Source organism: Heptranchias perlo, chromosome 1 (genome assembly GCF_035084215.1).
Source record: "Heptranchias perlo isolate sHepPer1 chromosome 1, sHepPer1.hap1, whole genome shotgun sequence".
NCBI classification, from domain to species: Eukaryota; Metazoa; Chordata; class Chondrichthyes; order Hexanchiformes; family Hexanchidae; genus Heptranchias; species Heptranchias perlo.
The window spans coordinates 151,514,722-151,534,431 of NC_090325.1; the positions used below are offsets into that span (position 1 = coordinate 151,514,722).

Below are 19,710 nucleotides of genomic sequence, written 5' to 3' on the forward strand. Positions count from 1 at the left end.
GCAAGTTCTTCCTTTTTCTTTCAGAAACAAATATCCAACAAAATTACTATTAAAAGATGAAGCTTACCACGATCATTTCTGAAGGCTCTAGTACAATACATTCACAACCACGCCTCAAACTCCCTGCGGATCGCTTGCCAAAACTAGAAGGAAAAAAGTATATTAATAATTAAGCAACAAGTGATCAAAACAATCTGTGGATAATAACCATATTGCATGAAACATTTGCAATAACAATTTACAAATGATTTTTTAAAGAGCTATCCTGTCATGATGGAATTACCTGATATGAAACTTCCACTAAAAGTACATAAGCAAAAACTGTAAGCCAGCCAAATGAAAAAGTATATAATTCTCACCTCCAATTTTTCAAAAAAAATTAAGCTGACCACCGCTGCTTGTTTTTGTACCAACTCTGGTATATTGGTAAGGAACCAGACCAGGGAATAACAGCCTATGCATCCCCACATCCCTACAGTCAGACACAATCTCTAAGATGGTATGATTAGCTCAGTCCAACATCTGTCTCTGATCAATCAGAATATCCACTTAACTGCTAACAGTGGGAAGAACATCACTTATTGGAACTCACCAGTTACCCGAACAGGGTAAGCCTCTTACTATACAGTGTGTATAATTTAACATTATACATCAATTTCTGTGCCAAATTAATATTGTTTAATACAGTAGTTTTCCAACTATTCCTTTATCCAAATAGGGGTGTTTCCCAAAGTATTCATAAAAACTATGCCCCACTGCATCCTATAGTTTTTTTTAAACAAAACCTCATCGGAATATGTGGGACACATCAAGTTAAAAGCGTGCGGAGAAGTTTTTCATTAAGTTCAAAAGTAGATTTCAGCAAAATAATAAGAGATTAAAGGAAATACTATGTGGGAGGGATACAACTATAGCACTTTCCTGAAATCTGGAACTAACATTTGATAAAAACTGACCCCTGGGTAAACATCCGTTTACATGAGACCAAGATAGGAAATTTTCCTAATTACTTGTAATGAAGTCCCTGAGGCACACTTTAATCTGATGTACAAGAAAACAACTTTTAGGTTCTAATTTGCAAGATAGAAGATGATTTTATAAAACAGGATTCCCTTAGCAATGGCTTGTTATCCAGGCCATACAATCTTTGCAAATACGCTAGAATGCTGCTATTGCATTTGTAAGTTTGCAAAGTGTTCTTTGCTGTATAGTAACTGAAACCACGAATATATCAGGTAAAATGTTACTTCTAAAAGTTTGACAGTTCTTTGTAATAGCTACAGTTTTATCTCAAAACTAGGATTTGTTTTAAGCTGTATTCAATGCTTCAAGAGAAAAAAAAGTCTAAGAGAGAGTAATTTTGATAGTCCTTTCCCTTTTCATAGAAAAACATTATTAATCTCAACAGAATCTCAATTTAAAACAATCAATCTTACTTGGGTCACCCTTAAGCCTCTCCAGTGACATTACCAACAGGATATGTCTCCTAACGTCCAAAATGGCTCCACAGTAAACAGTGCAACTGATAGTAAACTCTGAAGCATTCAGGTAGACTTCTCCACTGGTTTGAACTGCCTCCCACCCCCCAGCGTTTACTACAGATTTACTCCAGAAGAGTGCACAACAGTGACATCAAAAGAGCAGCCTAGTAAAGAGGAACATTCGTAAAAAAGAAAGTCAATCAAATGTTCCTTCAGGTTAAAAATTTGTTCTTTAAGAGAGAGCACTTTTAACAAAAAGTACTCCCCATAGACTTTCATTGCCCTTTATGGAATAAGTCAGCAAGTTTTAACTGAAGTTGATATTGCTCACAAATAAACTGAGAAATTCTGATTTATTAAATATGTTAGGGTTTCTTTTCAAAATAAAATCTCACATATACACAATAAATGTCTGCAAGCAAGTTACTAAGGGTCATAGATCACAAAATTTCAATGGACTAGTTTAGGTCTGGTGAACTTCATAATTTTTTAAAAACTGTTTGAAGTCATCAGTTTTTTTTAAATACAGAGATCTAGGTAAGAGATATTAGTGCAAGAAATAGAACATTTTCCATTTGAAAAACCTAGGAGAGAATTTTGACCCCGCCACAACGGGCAGGAGAAGGTCAGGGGAGAGAGAGTAAATTGGTAAATATATGAAACCCGATCCTAACCCACCGCGAACGTGCCTACTTCCGCTTTAACCTCGGCGGGTTTGGGAGTGTCCGAGTAAACTACTCTGGAGAGGTGGGTCAGTGATTAGAATATTTAAATGAGACTCCATTCCTCAGATTTTGGGAGCCATTTGAATTTAACGGCTGTGGGATGGGTTTCCCAGGGCTCGGGAAAACTGGCAGCTAAAGGGAGGCGGGAGCTGCCGGATCCAGCACGGCTTGTGGGCCAGGAGGAGCAAGAGTGCTTTTCCCTGGCCCCTCAAGCAAACCTTCTGCCATGATCTCTCCCTCCCTGCGATTGGCCGACCCCCCCCCACCCCGTGATCTCTCCCTCCCCCTCCTCGCTGCCGCGCTCCAAACCCCCACCCCACCAACTCCCGATCTGCTCTGATTGCCAGGTAACATCCCCAGTGGTCCCCAGCTGCGGTCTTCTACCGCAGGCTTTCCCGCCCTGCAGCTGGCCAGCTTTCAATTTGGCCGGCTGCGAAACAGAGTGAAAAAACGCTAATGAGGTCCTGCCGTTAAATTCAGCAGGATCTCCGCCTTTCCGAGATTTCCAGGTTTCCAGCCACAAACACATGGCCCCCACTCCCACCCCATAAATATTGGGGCCCAAATGTCAAAATCAGGTACTTAGAAATTAGGTACAGTATAGTTCAATGCAGGTAAAGCGCCGTCTAGTCTGCTTCGGGCTCAGAAGAGCAACCCCAATGTATTAATATGACAATTTTCCACTTTCCATACTAGCTGTCGACTATAGCTTCTCCAAATTGCAAACTGGAATGGTTTTGCCCTATGGAACTGGGATTGAGATTATTGAAATTCACTTCACGTAAGGTCCCTATAGCCAGCAAATAAAGGAGACTTTTATCCTATCAGTCTGGGCTGAATTGTAACCCATTAGGATATCCAACTGCCTTCGTATTTTTTGTTAAAAAGGCATATTATTTATAAGATGCCATGGTACATTGATGCCCTTTACCAGTGGGTAGTCAGCTTTAGGTTTTCTCCTCCCATCCTATCCCCAAAGCTGCTCACACCATAAGCTTCCAAACTCAGATTTGCTGCTGTTAGAGACTAATCATTTCACCAGGAATTAGTGGTGTAAAATCAGAGAATTAGCTTAAAGCATTCTCACAAATATCTCATCCCTGAGCTCAGCTTTTAGCTCAGGCAGCAGGAGCAACAAAGAGATGGCACAGCACACAGTAATAAAACTTAATCAAAGACAAATTAAATGAGTCAAAAATTCTATTCACATTAAAGTAGTTTTCTTCATACTGTGTAATTATGAATTAACAAAAGGCACTTACCAATTTTTTTTAGATTTAAAAAAAGTGAAGAGCCTCACCCATAGTGCAGAGCACTGTCAAACTGCACTGATCCCACTGTACAAACTGGGAGCAGGGAAGCTCTTCAGAGATGAGAAAGCTTAATTGTAAAAATGAACTCAAGATAAAATAGCTAGTTTCATATCAAAGTTAAAATGAATTGTGCATGAAATTATTATTTATGCATTATTTCATATTAACAGCCATCCAACATGCACACTGTACAGAGGTTGAGAATCAAACAGCAGCAATACAAAGGCACTATCTTCAGAAGAGTAATTTTGGGAAAGAGCCTTTTTTCCTTGAAAACACTCATTCTAGCAAGATTCTTGACTGTACTGCAGTTGCATAAAAAAACAATGCATTGTGACTTACAAAACTTGGAAAAGCAGATGAACAACTTCAAGAAAGATGACAACAAAAAAATATATACAACTGAAAAACAACACTGAATAAAAGCCTATGGCCAAGACCACTGCTTCAAGGTGACTGAATAAGTTGAACTCCACTTTATTATAATTACGCTTTTGTGTGTGTTTTAGAATCACATTCTGCAGTTCAGTTTGTTTTTTTGTGAAAATTGAAATCCAGTGATCTCACGTATGACATGAAAGGAAGTAGTGGAAAATCAATTTGTCATGACTTGAGCTGCAGCTTTACCCAATATCCAATTAGTTTTATTAAGGGGAAAAAAATGAATTACACGCAGCTGCAATTTTTTACATCGGTGGATTTAGAAATCTTTGAAGAAGGAAGTGAGTTCTGATGGTGCAAAATTTATTTCCCAGAGGTGCTTGGGAATACATACCACCGCCCCCCCCAACCCCGCAAGAAATTTTGTTTTTGACACATTTTTCAGCACTTTGAAGAGATTTAATATTCCTCTTCAAGTGTTTCTTTGACATTAATATGCTAATACTCCATTACTTCCAATGAGATGACCCCCAACCACGTCCTACAAAACCCAGTACGCAGATGAATTTTGTGCAACTGCAAACCAGCCATTTCCATTTTGCACACCAAACAGGGTTTAAATGATCACTAAAAGAGACAAACAAGCTGCCTGCCATCTCTGGGCGGAAATACAGCACTCTAGCACTAAAGTGAGTGGACTGCCCGCCATCTAAAGACTTTATCAGAGAGTGATATTTTGAACTTTCAAAATGAAGGAACCCACGTTTTGTAGAAAAGATGCTCCATCTAACATGTGAAATTTCTTCAACTGTGTGTGTGTGTGTGTGTGTGTGTGTGTGTGTGTGTGTGTGTGTGTGTGCATGCATGTATTGGATTTAGTTGTGTTGGAAATCTGAAATAGAAACAGGAAATGCTGGAAACACTCAGCAGGTCAGGCAGCATCTGTGGAGAGTAACTGCTCTCTCTTCATAAAGGCTGCCTGACCTGCTGAGTGTTTCCAGCATTTTCTGTTTTTATTTTAAACTAAAAATGCGTGCGAGTTTAAAATATTGGCTCAGAATTTGCCATAGTAGGGCAACGAACGGTGTTTGCCATTAGTTAGACTTGCCCTTGCCCGTTTTAGCTCCATGATATTTTGCGCCACGCGTTGCTGCAAGTGCAAAATGGAAATGGCATGGCGCCCTCTTCAAGGCATCTGAGATCTGACTGAACAGGGCAAGCAACTGTGTATCTTCTTAACCAATGAGATTGAAGGATTATGATATTAAGAGCGCAAGTAAAATCAAGGAAAACCCAAAGATGTTTTATAAATATATTAAGAGCAAGAGGATAACTAAGGAAAGAGTAGGGCCTATTAAAGACCAAAAAGATAACCTATGTGTGGAGGTGGAAGATGTTGGTATGGTTCTTAGTGAATACTTTGTGTCTGTCTTCACAGAAGAGAGGGACGATGTGGAAATAAGGAGGAAGAGTGTGAAATATTGGATGGGAAAAACTTAGTGAGCGAGGAAGTATTAAGGGGATTAGCATCTTTGAAAGTAGATAAATCACCAGGGCCGCTGAAATGTATCCCAGGCTGTTACAAGAAGCAAGGGAGGAAATAGTGGAGGCTCTGACCATCATTTTCCAATCCTCACTGTATATAAGCGTGGTGCCGGATGATTGGAGGACCGCTAACGTTGTACCATTGTTTAAAAAGGGAGTGAGGGATAAACCGAGTAATTACAGGCCAGTCAGTCTAACCTCGGTGGTGGGCAAATTATTGGAATCAATTCTGAGGGACAGGAAAAACAGTCACTTAGAAAGGCACGGAGTAATCAAGGACAGTCAGCATGGATTTGTTAAGGGAAGGTCATATCTGACTAACTTGATTGAATTTTTTGAGGCAGTAACAAGGAGGGTCGATGAGGGTAGTGCATTTGATGTAGTCTACATGGATTTTAGCAAGGCTTTTGACAAGGTCCCACATGGCAGATTGGTCAAAAAAGTACAATCCCATGGGATCAAAGGGAGAGTGGCAAGTTGGATCCAAAATTGGCTCAGTGGCAGGAAGCAAAGGGTAAAGGTCAGCGGGTGTTTTTGAGACTGGAAGACTGTTTCCAGTGGGGTTCCGCAGGGCTCAGTACTAGGTCCCTTGCTTTTTGTGATATATATTGATGATTTGGACTTAAATATAGGGGGCATGATTAAGAAGTTTGCAGGTAATACAAAAAATGGCCGTGTGGTGAGGTGGAAAGCTGTAGACTGCAGGAAGATATCAATGGACTGGTCAGGTGGGCAGAAAAGTGGCAAATGGAATTCAGTCCGGAGAAGTGTGAGGTAATGCATTTGGGGAGGGCAAACAAGGCAAGGGAGTACACAATAAATGGGAAAATACTGAGAGGTGTAGAGGAAGGGAGGGACCTTGCAGTGCATGTCCACAGATTCCTGAAGGTAGCAGGACAGGTGGATAAGGTGGTTAAGAAGGCATACGTGATACTTTCCTTTATTAGCTGAGGGCATAGAATATAAGAGCAGGGAGGTTATGTATAAAACACTGGTTAGGCCCCAGCTTGTGTACAGTTCTGGACGCCACATTACAGGAAGGATGTAATTGCATTAGAAAGTGTACAAAGGAGATTTACGAGGATGTTGCCAGGACTGGAGCATTTTAGCTATGAGGAAAGATTCGATAGGCTGGGGTTGTTTTCTTTGGGACAGAGGGGGCTGAGGAGTGATTTAGTTGAGGTGTACAAAATTATGAGGCGCCTAGATAGAGTGGATAGGAAGGACCTATTTCCCTTAGCAGAGAGGTCAATAACCAGGGTGCATAGATTTAAAGTAATTTGTAGAAGGAGTAGAGGGGAGCTGAAGAAAAATATTTTCACCCAGAGGGTGGTAGGGGTCTGGAACGCATTGCCTGAAAGGGTGGTAGAGGCAGAAACCCTCAACTCATTTATAAAGTATCTGGACGTGCACCTGAAGTACCGTGACCTACAAGGCTACGGACCAAGTGTTGGAAAGTGGTATTCGGCTGGGTGGCTCATTTTCCGCCGGCGTAGACACGATAGGCCGAATGGCCTCCTTCTGTGCCGTAAATTTTTTATGATTCTATGATTCCATTTCTAGGACTGAGAAGGGTGTGTAAATTAAAGTGGGTGAATTTAATGTCAAATCAGATACAGAAAGAGAAATAAAGAAAGGGAAAGAAAGATTGGATTAAGAGCGAGAACAAAAGAGACAGAATGGAAAAGCAAAACAAAATTTCATTTAAAAATCTCCAACAATTAAAACCTGAACGAATGAGACTCCACACTTGTAATAGTTCATTTTCAGTGCCAGAGAGGTTGGATGGCAGTAATTAACACTATTACTTCATTGAAAGGGTACTTAGACTGAAATGGACAAGACTTAACTTTCTGTGGCATGTTTAATTCATATCTACCGTGCAAATACAGGAACTTCAAGCTGTTCAATAGTGAGGCAGACAGTGAGATGCTGTTTTCCTAGAACTAACGGTGGAGCGGTGCATCTCGGACAACAACTTTTCGATTTCCACATTTAACCACAAATTTGCCCACGCCTGAAGTTGCTGTAACATTTGCGCATAAATAACGGTGAGCATCACTAGCCTCACCATTATTTTGAGAGCAAATGCTGGGCCATTACTCTATTTTGACAGTCAATGAACACCAGTATGTCTAGCAGCACCTACCAGTCGTGAAACACTTGAAGCGAATCAGTGGAAACTGTGAGATCCTGCCCCAGGGTCACCCGGGCACAAACAAGTCCTCGGAAGAGGAGCAAACATTCAGAGGAACACCCCCCCCACCACCCCACCCCCTGTCGATGTTATGCATCCTGTGGATAGCAACTTTTGCCAGGCCCAGGAGCAAACCGACCAGGAGGTCCTCCAACCTGCTCGCCCACCGGGGGTGATCAAAGGTGAGGAGCATAGGAGAAATATAGCCAGAACCTTAGGAGCAGCCACTTCAGGTGATCAAACAAGGGCTGCAACCTCTGGCACTGCAGATATGTGAAAAATTGTTTCACCCACTCCACAGAATGGGTGTACGTTTGGTGTATTGACGAAGTGGCTCAGGGCTTTTTTTGATGGCACCACGCCGTGCAAGATTCTCCATCCCAAGTCCCCTGTGGTGCCAGGATGGATTCCCATATTCAGGGCTTTCCACTGGGGATGCTTGGTCCTGCCGATTTTCAAAAAGTTCCGAGTAGAAGATGAGGGCTAGGAAATGGGAGACTGTAACAGTGGGTTATACAGGAAATCCCTCCATGCAGAGTGGAATGGCAAGGAGGGAATTTCCAACAGAAGGCTCAAATTGTAAGACTGAGGCCCCCGAGAGAGATTTTGGGGCCTCGCACTGAACAAGCGTGAAGTCGGACAGGACCACTCCACGAACCTGAGCCTCCTCGAAACAGACAGGAGTCTGGGCCTAACACACACTTTGTTTCCTGGATGGTTCTGGCCACGAGGTGGACATACGCCAAGACATGTGGGTGGCTCATGCCCCTGGCACTGTGCACCCCACCTCTTCACCATCCAGTAGGTCCCTGACTACTGTGTTTTATCCCCTTCCCTTTGTTCTGTTCCTTTTTAAATGCTATTCGTCTAATTATTTCCAGTTCTAATGAAGGATTATACTTGCCTGTTCTCGCTGCATTTGCTGACTGACTTGAGGAGTGTTTCCATAATTTTCTGTTTTTATTACTAATACATCAAAGTAGTTGTTGCTTGCCGCCCTGCAGTAATTGGACAGGTTGAGCACCAGGTTTACTACAGCCCCCTCTATCTCAATTTCATCCTTAGCTATTTCAATGCCATTCATGGAATACTGATAATGATGATAACAGAGCTGCTGTTATAAAATTTATATATTAAACCTTTTCACATGAATTTTTAGCAGTCAAGTATTGTGAATTAAAAATTAATAAAGCTCTATTACATTCCCCGCTGTTTATATCGGGCGCAATGGTGTTAACATGGTTTGCCTGCTATGCGAGGTAGACGGTAAAATGAGTAGCGCTTCTCAAACAGTAACCTGTTATCCAAAATGTCCCCAAAATCATTTAAAAAAGTAACTTCTTTCATTATAGAGCACATAACTGCACTGTACTTTACAGTTTGCACCACAGTAGTCCAACTCGTCTCCACCGAAGAACTCTGTAATCCGTAGATACACTAGCAGTATGGACACCAAACTTTTTCCACATTTCTTAGCGAGTCCCAGTTGTGGCTCTTTATTGGGATGCTGCTCCATAGCTGTTCACGCTGGCTTTGTAAATCAGCGACAGTACTTTTAGGTGGACAGAGGAGCTGCACTAGGTTGTGCTGACTCATCTTTGCAGCTCATCTATCTTCTGTGGGAGGTCAGTGCTGTTAGTGCAAAACAGTAACCCGACACTAATGACAAGGGATTAAGTAACCAAGGTAATCACACTTTAACGAGGAGCAAACAGCTGATTTAACAGCTATATCTGCCTAGCCGGAGTGCTTGATACGATATAAGCGGTGCCGCTGTGATTTACATCTACGTGAATGGCAAATTTGCTAACGTTAGTTGCCTGGTATAAACGGCTGGCCACAATAACCATAAGTGGTGGAATCTGTAGCTGCTTCTGGAAAGGGCATCCTGGGGCCCTGAGTTAAAGGAAATATAAACACACCCAATTTCTGAGGTGCTTTCAGGCTCAGCCGGTCTTCCGAACAGAAGTCATCACAAACCATTTGCATCAGGGAGTTTCTCTTGACTTTGAAATGCTGCATGCATGGAAGCAAATTTTTAGCTGGTGAAGTAGACACTGTAGTTATCTATAATGACTGAGCCACTGAAATATGTTTTGTTCTCCAGGACACAGGCCGGGTGCTTTAATTTACAAGTCAGTCAGGATCCAGAGGGCTAATCTGGTTATGTTTCATGAAAGCATTACTTTTTCAAATAAAAAAAATCATGAAAGCATTACTGAGGTATGGAAGGCCTGGATGAGGTGTGAAGTGTTGCTCATCATGTGGTTCTCTGTTGAAGATGCTCCACTATTTTCCTTGACAGTCTATAATCAGAATCCTCTTGGACTAAGTCATATACTGCCAACTGTTTGCTATATGTTTGGTTTGGTTTCAGTTGTATTGAAGACACCATTGAGTATTTTGGGGAAGGTAAGAGAATTCATCTCACCACTGTACAAACATTATATCAGGAAGTCTTGCAGGCTATCAGGCTATGTAATAAATATGCGCTGAAGAAGATATTTTTAAATGCATATGAATTGATTGTTGTTTATCAAGGCCAAGGTGGCAACCTTGGCTCCATGATAGCACTCTCACCTCTGAGCCAGAAGGTTGTTGGTTCTATTCCCACACCAGAGACTTGAGCACATAATTTAGGCCGACACTTCAGTGCAGTACTGCAAGCGCTGCACTGTCGGAGTTGCCGTCATTCAGATGAGACCTTAAACTGAGGATCCGTCAGCCCACTCATTCCCGGTTTATCCATTTTCAAAAGGAACAAAGAGGCTGTTGCAAGGGAGCCATTTCTCAAGCTTGGTGGAAATCACATGAAAAATTTACATTGTTGTGGAAATAAATCAGTACAGTGCAAAACAGTGAAAAGAATAATGATTTTGTTGAGTAATTTTATTCACTTCACCATTCTATTCTTTCATCTGTTTTAACTGCTGTATCAAGTTTGGTTGGCACATAAATGCAATGGGGGGGGAATAATAAACATGACCTTTTGGGGAGGGCTTTGGCTGGCAAAAACACGCAGGGTGAGAATGGGACAGGAGAGTGTTTGGACCGGCCATGGAGCTAATTTAATGGCAATTTAATTGCTACTACTGCAAGAACATTCCAGCTGTCTTCGTTTTGATAGATGAGTACGGGCAGTTGCAAATGTTTTTACTGCAGAAAGGGGAAGGGGATTTTTTCTGGGGCGTGGGGGGGGGGGGGAAAGAGGGGGGATGTTATAGTATCTGGAGTGGCAAGGTTGTTCAATGGTGTTGGATCTTTTCTTCATTCAGGTGACCTTTCAGAGACATGGGCAAATTGAACAGGATTGAGTTCAGCTTAATATTGAGATGGGGACAAAGATTAGCCAAACGGCAATGTTCAACATGGAGGATGGATAAAATATAATTTACTGGAATTTATCAGGCATCCATATGCAGATTAATAGGGGAGCACTGGGAGACAGCAATTCAGGTATCATTAAGGCCAAAGAAAAACATCCCAAATGGAGGATGGGCACGCTCACCTTCAGTACAATGGGTCAGTCTGATAACTTGCTCAGCAGGGGTGGGGGTGGGTGGTGTTGAAGGGTTCCATTGTCTTGCCTAGCAGGGGAGGGGCAGGCTCTAGTGCTGATCACATACGCATGACCATGGCTCTTCAGTTCCTTTCTGCCATTTCTCTTAAGGGCTCTCTGTTGTTGCCATGCCTTTCAGAGTTTTTTTCGTTGGGAAATTTTTCAATTTTCAGCTTCCGTTCTCACCATTGCCACAACAGGCAACTTGTTTGTGACTCCTGTTTGACATTATTTTCTCTGTGGGCAACAAACTTTCAGTCATTTCTGCTTGGTTCTTCTTGAAAACTGTTTCTACTTTCCTTTTTGTTTTAAAAAGGATGTTTAAAAAAAGGACAGTACAACATGCTACTTTTGATGATCCCTATCCTGCAGATATCACTGATTATTGAGGGGGAGGGAAAAGATGTAACTTATTATTTGAAAAAATAGGTCATGCCTAACAAATTTGCTAAGAGTTTTTTGAGGAAGTCACTAGGGTAAGGGATGAGGGAAACCCTGTAGATATCATCTGCCTGGACTTTCAGAAAGCCTTTGATAAGGTACCTCACACTGAGTTACTTCACAAGATAGAATTTTGTAGTATTAGTAGAAATTTGACAAGCTGAACTAGGAATTGGCTCCAATCCCGCACCCAAAAATTTGTAGTTAACGGATGTGGTTCAGCTTGGAGACATATTATTAGTGGTGTCCCCCAGGGATCGGTCCTAGGCCCACTACTCTTCATCGTCTTTATTAATGACCTGGACAGTGGTGTTGGGAGAATGGTTAGTAAGTTTGCAGATAACACCAAAATCTGTGCAAGGGTTAAAATGGTAGAGGAGTGCAATCAAATCTAAAAAGATTCAGATGTGCAAATGGCATTCAATTTAGATAAATGTAGTGACATGCATGTTGGTAGGCCCAACACAGAATACACATATTATCTGCAGGGAACAATACTGAAAGAAGTTGAGCGACAAAAAGATCTTGGTGTTATTGTGCACAGATCATTATAGGTTCATGACCAATGTAGAGAAACTGTAGCTAAAGCTAACAAGGTATTGGGTTGTATTAATAGAACCACACAGTATAAATCAAAGGACACCATTCTGTCACAATGCAGGCTGCTGGTCAGGCTGCATCTAGAGTGCTGTGCCCAGTTTTCGTTCCCACCCCCCCACCCCCCCAACATGCTGGGTGATATAGCGGCCATGGAAAAGGTTCAGAGGAGAGCCACAAGAATGATTCCCAGCTGAAAGAACCTCAGCTACTCAGATAGGCTCAAGGACCTTGGTTTATTTACTTTAGAGTAGCGTAGACTTAGAGGTGACTTGATAGAGGTCTATAAAATAATTGAAGGGCTGGATAACGTCCCAATTGATAGATTATTTCAGTTTAACAGGTTAGGGAGGATCAGTTTAAACTATAAAAGAGTAGCAATAAACTGGATGGGTTAGGCAGTTGTTCTTTTCCCAGAGAACTGTGAGCCTCTGGAATGCATTGACTGCTGGTGTGATGGGTGTTGACTCTTTGCATGCCTTCAAGAGGGAGCTGGACCGGTTCCTGACTGGGGTAGAGATCGCATCATATAGAAGGTAAGTGTCGTAATAGATAACAATTGGTCTGTGTGATCTCCTGGACTGGTTTCCATCGCCTGAGGGGGGATGGGGGTCGGATAGGAATTTTACGAAGTATTTTTTCCCTTATTGACTGGGTTTTTTCCCCAGGAGATTATATGGCTGTGGATGTTGGTGTGAGGAGGGTGGGGGAGTGGGGGGGGGGGTGGGGGGGGAGGTCAGGGGAGGGAAGAAGTGTTTAGCCATGATGGTCCGGCCCATCATAGTGTGGGGCATGCTTGATGGACCAGCTGGTCTTTTCCTGCCCGTTAATTTTGTATGTTCATATTCAGGCTGACGTTTGGGCTATCACATGATGTTAAGATTAGTTCCCATTGATATTGATGTGTTGAATAATGGTACAATGACAGAATCACCTACTGGTGTAGTATCTTTAGTATCTTAAGACCACTAATCGTTTTTAATATACAGCTTGAGCCCTAGTATCTGATGAGGTGAAAAAGACCCTGAAACATCCCTGAATCGGTTACTAGGTGATTTTCACACCTAGACAAAAACACTTTTTAAAGAAGAGTTTAACACAGTGATTGGCAAAAAGGGCTTAACTCATTGGCTTTAGCGAGGCAGCTCATTCCTTAAATGAATAAATGTAAACAATCTTACAACACCAAGTTATAGTCCAACAATTTTATTTGAAAATCACAAACTTTCGGAGGCTTCCTCCTTCGTCAGGTGAATGTCAGGAAATCCTTGAACCTTTCGCATTTATATTCAAAGAACAATACCTGGTGATTACAGATAATCATTCCAACTGCCCGTTGTCAAGGCAATCAAAGTGTTCAGACAGAGAGGTGTTACCTACAGGACCACCGAATATACAAACGGCCAGAACACAAAACAGAGAGAGGGAGAAACATCCGATAGGAAGAGAAAGACAAAAAATGACCCGTTGAATTAAAAACCGATAACTTTTATTCGCTGGTGGGGTTACGTGTAGCGTGACATGAACCCAAGATCCCGGTTGAGGCCGTCCTCATGGGTGCGGAACTTGGCTATCAATTTCTGCTTGACGATTTTGCGTTGTCATGTGTCTCGAAGGCCGCCTTGGAGTACGCTTACCCGAAGATGGGTGGCTGAATGTCCTTGACTGCTGAAGTGTTCCCCGACTGGGAGGGAACCCTCCTGTTTGGCAATTGTTGCGCGGTGTCCGTTCATCCGTTGTCGCAGTGTCTGCATGGTCTCGCCAATGTACCATGCTCCAGGGCATCCTTTCCTGCAACGTATCAGGTAGACAACGTTGGCAGAGTCACAGGAGTATGAACCATGTACCTGGTGGGTGGTGTCCTCTCGTGTGATGGTGGTATCTGTGTCGATGATCTGGCATGTCTTGCAGAGGTTGCAGTGGGAGGGTTGTGTGGTGTCGTGGACGCTGTTCTCCTGAAAGCTGGGTAATTTGCTGCAAACGATGGTCTGTTTGAGGTTGGGTGACTGTTTAAAGGCGAGTAGTGGAGGTGTGAGGATGGCCTTAGCGAGGTGTTCGTCGTCATCGATGACATGTTGAAGGCTGCGGAGAACATGGCGTAGTTTCTCCGCTCCGGGGAAGTACTGGACGACGAAGGGTACTCTGTTGGTTGCGTCCCATGTTAGTCTTCTGAGGAGGTCTATGCGATTTTTCGCTGTGGCCCGTCGGAACTGTCGATCGACGAGTCGAGCGTCATATCCCGTTCTTACGAGGGCATCTTTCAGCGTCTGTAGGTGTCCATCGCGTTCCTCCTTGTCTGAGCAGATCCTGTGTATTCGCAGGGCCTGTCCATAGGGGATGGCCTCTTTGACGTGGTTGGGGTGGAAGCTGGAAAAGTGGAGCATCGTGAGGTTGTCCGTGGGCTTGCGGTAGAGTGAGGTGCTGAGGTGCCCGTCTTTGATGGAGATTCGTGTGTCCAAGAAAGAAACCGATTCTGAGGAGTAGTCCATGGTGAGCTTGATGGTGGGATGGAACTTGTTGATGTTATCGTGTAGTCTCTTTAGTGATTCTTCGCCGTGGGTCCATAGAAAGAAAATGTCGTCGATGTATCTGGTGTATAGCGTTGGTTCGAGGTCCTGTGCAGTGAAGAAGTCCTGCTCAAACTTGTGCATGAAAATGTTGGCGTATTGGGGAGCGAATTTGGTCCCCATGGCTGTTCCATGTGTTTGGGTAAAGAACTGGTTATCGAAGGTGAAGACATTGTGATCCAGGATGAAGCAGATGAGTTGTAGGATGGCGTCTGGAGATTGGCTGTTGTTGGTGTTGAGTATTGATGCTGTTGCAGCGATGCCGTCATCGTGGGGGATACTGGTGTAGAGTGCCGAGTTGTCCATCGTGGTGAGAAGTATTCCTGGTTCAACTGGTCCGTGGGTACTGAGTTTTTGTAGGAAGTCTGTAGTGTCGCGACAGAAGCTCGGGGTTCCCTGTATGATGGGTTTCAAGATGCCCTCGATGTATCCAGAGAGGTTCTCACACAGGGTTCCATTGCCTGATACGATAGGATGTCCGGGTGTGTTGGCTTTGTGTATCTTTGGGAGGCAGTAGAAGTCTCCCACGCGGGGAGTACGTGGGATGAGAGTGCGTAGGATGCTTTGAAGGTCTGGATCGAAGGTCTTGATCAGTTTGTTGAGCTGGTGGGTGTGTTCTTTGGTCGGATCTGCGGGTAACCGTCTGTAGTGTTCCTGGTTGTCCAGTTGTCGGTATGCTTCTTTGCAATAGTCCGTTCTGTTCTGTATGACTATGGCTCCTCCTTTGTCCGCTGGTTTGATGACGATGTTGCGGTTGGTCTTGAGAGCGTTGATGGCGTTGCATTGTGCTCGGGTGGCATTCTGGACTGTCTTCTGAGTGCGGCTGATGAATCTGGCATTGACGCATTTCCTGACAGCTTGAGCATACATGTCAAGCTGAGGGCAGCGACTCTCCGGAGGAGTCCAGTTTGACTCTTTCCTCTTCTGTTGCTGTACCGCGGATCCCTCTGTCTGCTGTTCCGGATCGTTGATTGTCTCATTGGGTTCGCTGCTGAAATCTTGGGGTTTGTGGAAGAATTCCCGGAGCCTCATTCTCCTGATGAATTCCTCTGTGTCCGCCGCGAGACTAATGGGGTCCATTTTGGTAGTGGGGCAGAAATTGAGCCCTCGGCTGAGAACTTCGATTTCGTCTGGTTGAAGGGTGTGGTCGGACAAATTGACGATAGACTTCCCTGTGGTTGCAACCGTGGTACCAGGGGAAGCTTGGTCGATGCTGGTGGTGATGCCGAGCTTCTCAAGCTTCCTGCTCTTGGTTTTCATGTAGGCAGCGTAGTTCCGTTGCCTCGTCTGTTTGGCGGTATATCGTAGCTGGTCTGCTGTGTCCTGAGTACAGGTTGAGAGTATGGACTCTATCTTAGTTTCGAGATTGCGGCGTCTGCTGTAGAGTTGGTGTACGAGATGGTTGCGGAGTGTGCGAGAGGTACGACGGCAGAGTCTCTCAGCGTAATCAGAGTTGTATGTGGACTTGAGTGGGTTCGTGATCTGTAGTCCTTTCGGGATCTTGTCTGCTTTCTTGCAGCTCTGTAAAAACTTGATGTCTGTGTCTATATGCGCGATCTTCTTGGATATCCTTTCCACTGTTAGCCGGCAGTTTGTGGTGTCGATGGTAGCCATGATGTGGAGATGCCGGTGATGGACTGGGGTTAACAATTGTAAACAATTTTACAACACCAAGTTATAGTCCAACAATTTTATTTGAAAATCACAAGCTTTCGGAGGCTTCCTCCTTCCTCAGGTGAATGTCAAGAACCAGGAACACTTCTCACCACGATGGACGTCTCGGCACTCTACACCAGTATCCCCCACGATGACGGCATCGCTGCGACAGCATCAATACTCAACACCAACAACAGCCAATCTCCAGACGCCATCCTACAACTGATCCGCTTCATCCTGGATCACAATGTCTTCACCTTCGATAACCAGTTCTTTACCCAAACACACGGAACAGCCATGGGGACCAAATTTGCACCCCAATACGCCAACATTTTCATGCACAAGTTCGAGCAGGACTTCTTCACTGCACAGGACCTCGAACCAACGCTATACACCAGATACAGCGACGACATTTTCTTTCTATGGACCCACGGCGAAGAATCACTAAAGAGACTACACGATAACATCAACAAGTTCCATCCCACCATCAAGCTCACCATGGACTACTCCTCAGAATCAGTTTCTTTCTTGGACACACGAATCTCCATCAAAGACGGGCACCTCAGCACCTCACTCTACCGCAAGCCCACGGACAACCTCACGATGCTCCACTTTTCCAGCTTCCACCCTAACCACGTCAAAGAGACCATCCCCTATGGACAGGCCCCACGAATACACAGGGTCTGCTCAGACGAGGAGGAACGCGATGGACACCTACAGACGCTGAAAGACGCCCTCGTAAGAACGGGATATGACGCTCGACTCATCGATCGACAGTTCCGACGGGCCACAGCGAAAAATCGCATAGACCTCCTCAGAAGACTAACACGGGACGCAACCAACAGAGTACCCTTCGTCGTCCAGTACTTCCCCGGAGCGGAGAAACTACGTCATGTTCTCCGCAGCTTTCAACATGTCATCAATGATGATGAACACCTCGCTATGGCCATCCCCACACCCCCACTACTCGCCTTGAAACAGCCACCCAACCTCAAACAGACCATCGTTCGCAGCAAATTACCCAGCTTTCAGGAGAACAGCGTCCACGACACCACACAACCCTGCCACGGTAACCTCTGCAAGACATGCCAGATCATCGACACAGATACCACCATCACACGAGAGGACACCACCCACCAGGTGCATGGTTCATACTCCTGTGACTCGGCCAACGTTGTCTGCCTCATACGTTGCAGGAAAGGATGCCCCGGAGCATGGTACATTGGCGAGACCATGCAGACGCTGCAACAACGGATGAACGGACACTGCGCAACAATCGCCAGACAGGAGGGTTCTCTCCCAGTCGGGGAACACTTCAGCAGTCAAGGACATTCAGCCTCCGACCTTCAGGTAAGCGTACTCCAAGGCGGCCTCCGAGACCTCCCCGGAGCAGACACACGACAACGCAAAATCGTCGAGCAGAAATTGATAGCCAAGTTCCGCACCCATGAGGACGGCCTCAACTGGGATCTTGGGTTCATGTCACGCTACACGTAACCCCACCAGCGAACAAAAGCTATCTGTTTTTAATATAACGGGTCATTTGCTGTCTTTCTCTTCCTTCCGGACGTTTCTATGTTTCTGCCCCTCTTTTTTTTTGGTTGTTTGTATATTCGGTGGCCCTGTCGGTAACACCTCTCTGTCTGAACACTTTGATTGCCTTGGCAACGGGCAGTTGGAAAGACTATCTGTAATCACCAGGTATTGTTCTGTGATTTATAAATGTGAAAGGTTTGAGGATTTCTTGACATTCACCTGAGGAAGGAGGAAGCCTGCGAAAGCTTGTGATTTTCAAATTAAATTGTTGGACTATAACTTGGTGTTGTAAAATTGTTTACAAAAAGCTAATATTGTACTGAGATGCAAAGTCATTTGACAACAGATGAAAACCAAGTAATTCAACATTTTATATATATCATTGGTGAAGCTGCATGTATGCGTTTTTGAGTACCTGACCTTCAAAAGGACATTAAGGCTTTGCAATGAATATAGAGAGCAACAATGATTCTGGGACTTAAGGGTTCAAAATTATGGAAAGATGGCAAAAATGAACTGGTTTTCATTTGAGGAAAGATGATTAAGAGAGACAAGTTTGGAAATGTTGGAAGTGGATAATGAAGCTGCAACCAGGCTATTCAACTTGGACTGAACAGTAGGCATCACTATCGGCAAGCATCGGTTCCTCTTCAAAATTTATACCAATGACATTCAATCCTTCTGTGTTGTCTAATCCAATATGAAGTCATGAACAAGCTTGCTGTGCTGTCCAATATGAAGTCATGAACAAGCTTGCTGTGCTGTCCAATATGAAGTCATGAACAAGCTTGCTGTGCTGTCCAATATGAAGTCATGGAACCTTCTCTAGATCAACACAGGCAAGACTGAAGCAATGCTGTTTGGCCCCGCCATAAAACTTCACACCTCAGCCCCAAATTCAATCTTCTTTCCTGGTTACTCAATTAGGCTACAGCCCATGTTTTGTTTGACCCTGGGCTCAGCTTCAAATTCCAAATCCAATCCATCACGTAAGACCGCCCGCATCTAACCCAGCCCCCTGCCCTATGGCCCTCCAGCCACCACTATCGACCTAACAAATGCAGCCGGGAGCTCTGGCAAAGAGCCAGCACGGACATGATGGGATGAATAGCATCCTTATGTGCTGTATATTTCTAAGATATGATTGGCTCATTAGCTTCCTCAGTTCCACTTTCAACACCCCTATCCCCACCAAGCTGCTCAATCTCCCATCCCCATCACTCCCATTTTCAGATTCTCAACTCTGAGGACCGCAGATTTGAGTCACCTAGCACATACTGGTCTATCTGTTAACCGGCAGATCTGGCTTGACTACAACAAACAACAACGTGCCTTTCCCTTCACAGTCAAAATTTCCTACTATTCTAACATAATTCTGGATAGTGAGGATGGTCCTCGACTCCTCTTCTCACTGACATATTGTCTTCTCCGACCTCTTTCCCCTGCTCTTTGCACCCCTATGTCTAACACTAGGTGTGAGGAAGTTATATGCCTTTTTGTTGCCAAGATTGAGACCAACTGTGCTGTAGTTTCATCCCGCACCACCTCACTCACTGCCCTGTCTCGGACACCTTCGCAGCCCCTCAACCTACCCCAATTCCTTATTACTGTAAAGTTTTCCCCCACCAACTTTTCTAAGCTCAACTTTTCCATGCGACCAACACCCTGCTTGGTCAATCCCCTCCCCACCAAACTCCTGACTGCTCAACTAC

The 19,710-nt window shown here is 44.2% G+C and overlaps 1 protein-coding gene across 5 annotated transcripts in view; it reads right to left on the reverse strand.

Moving 5' to 3' along the window:
• rapgef2b (Rap guanine nucleotide exchange factor 2b) overlaps positions 1–19,710 on the reverse strand; it is a 565,137-nt gene that overhangs the window by 301,952 nt on the left and 243,475 nt on the right. For all 5 annotated transcript variants that reach the window (XM_067992588.1, XM_067992581.1, XM_067992606.1 and 2 more), the window contains one exon: positions 68–143. In XM_067992588.1, the coding sequence (XP_067848689.1) occupies positions 68–143 (76 nt within the window). The remainder of the gene's footprint in view (positions 1–67; positions 144–19,710) is intronic.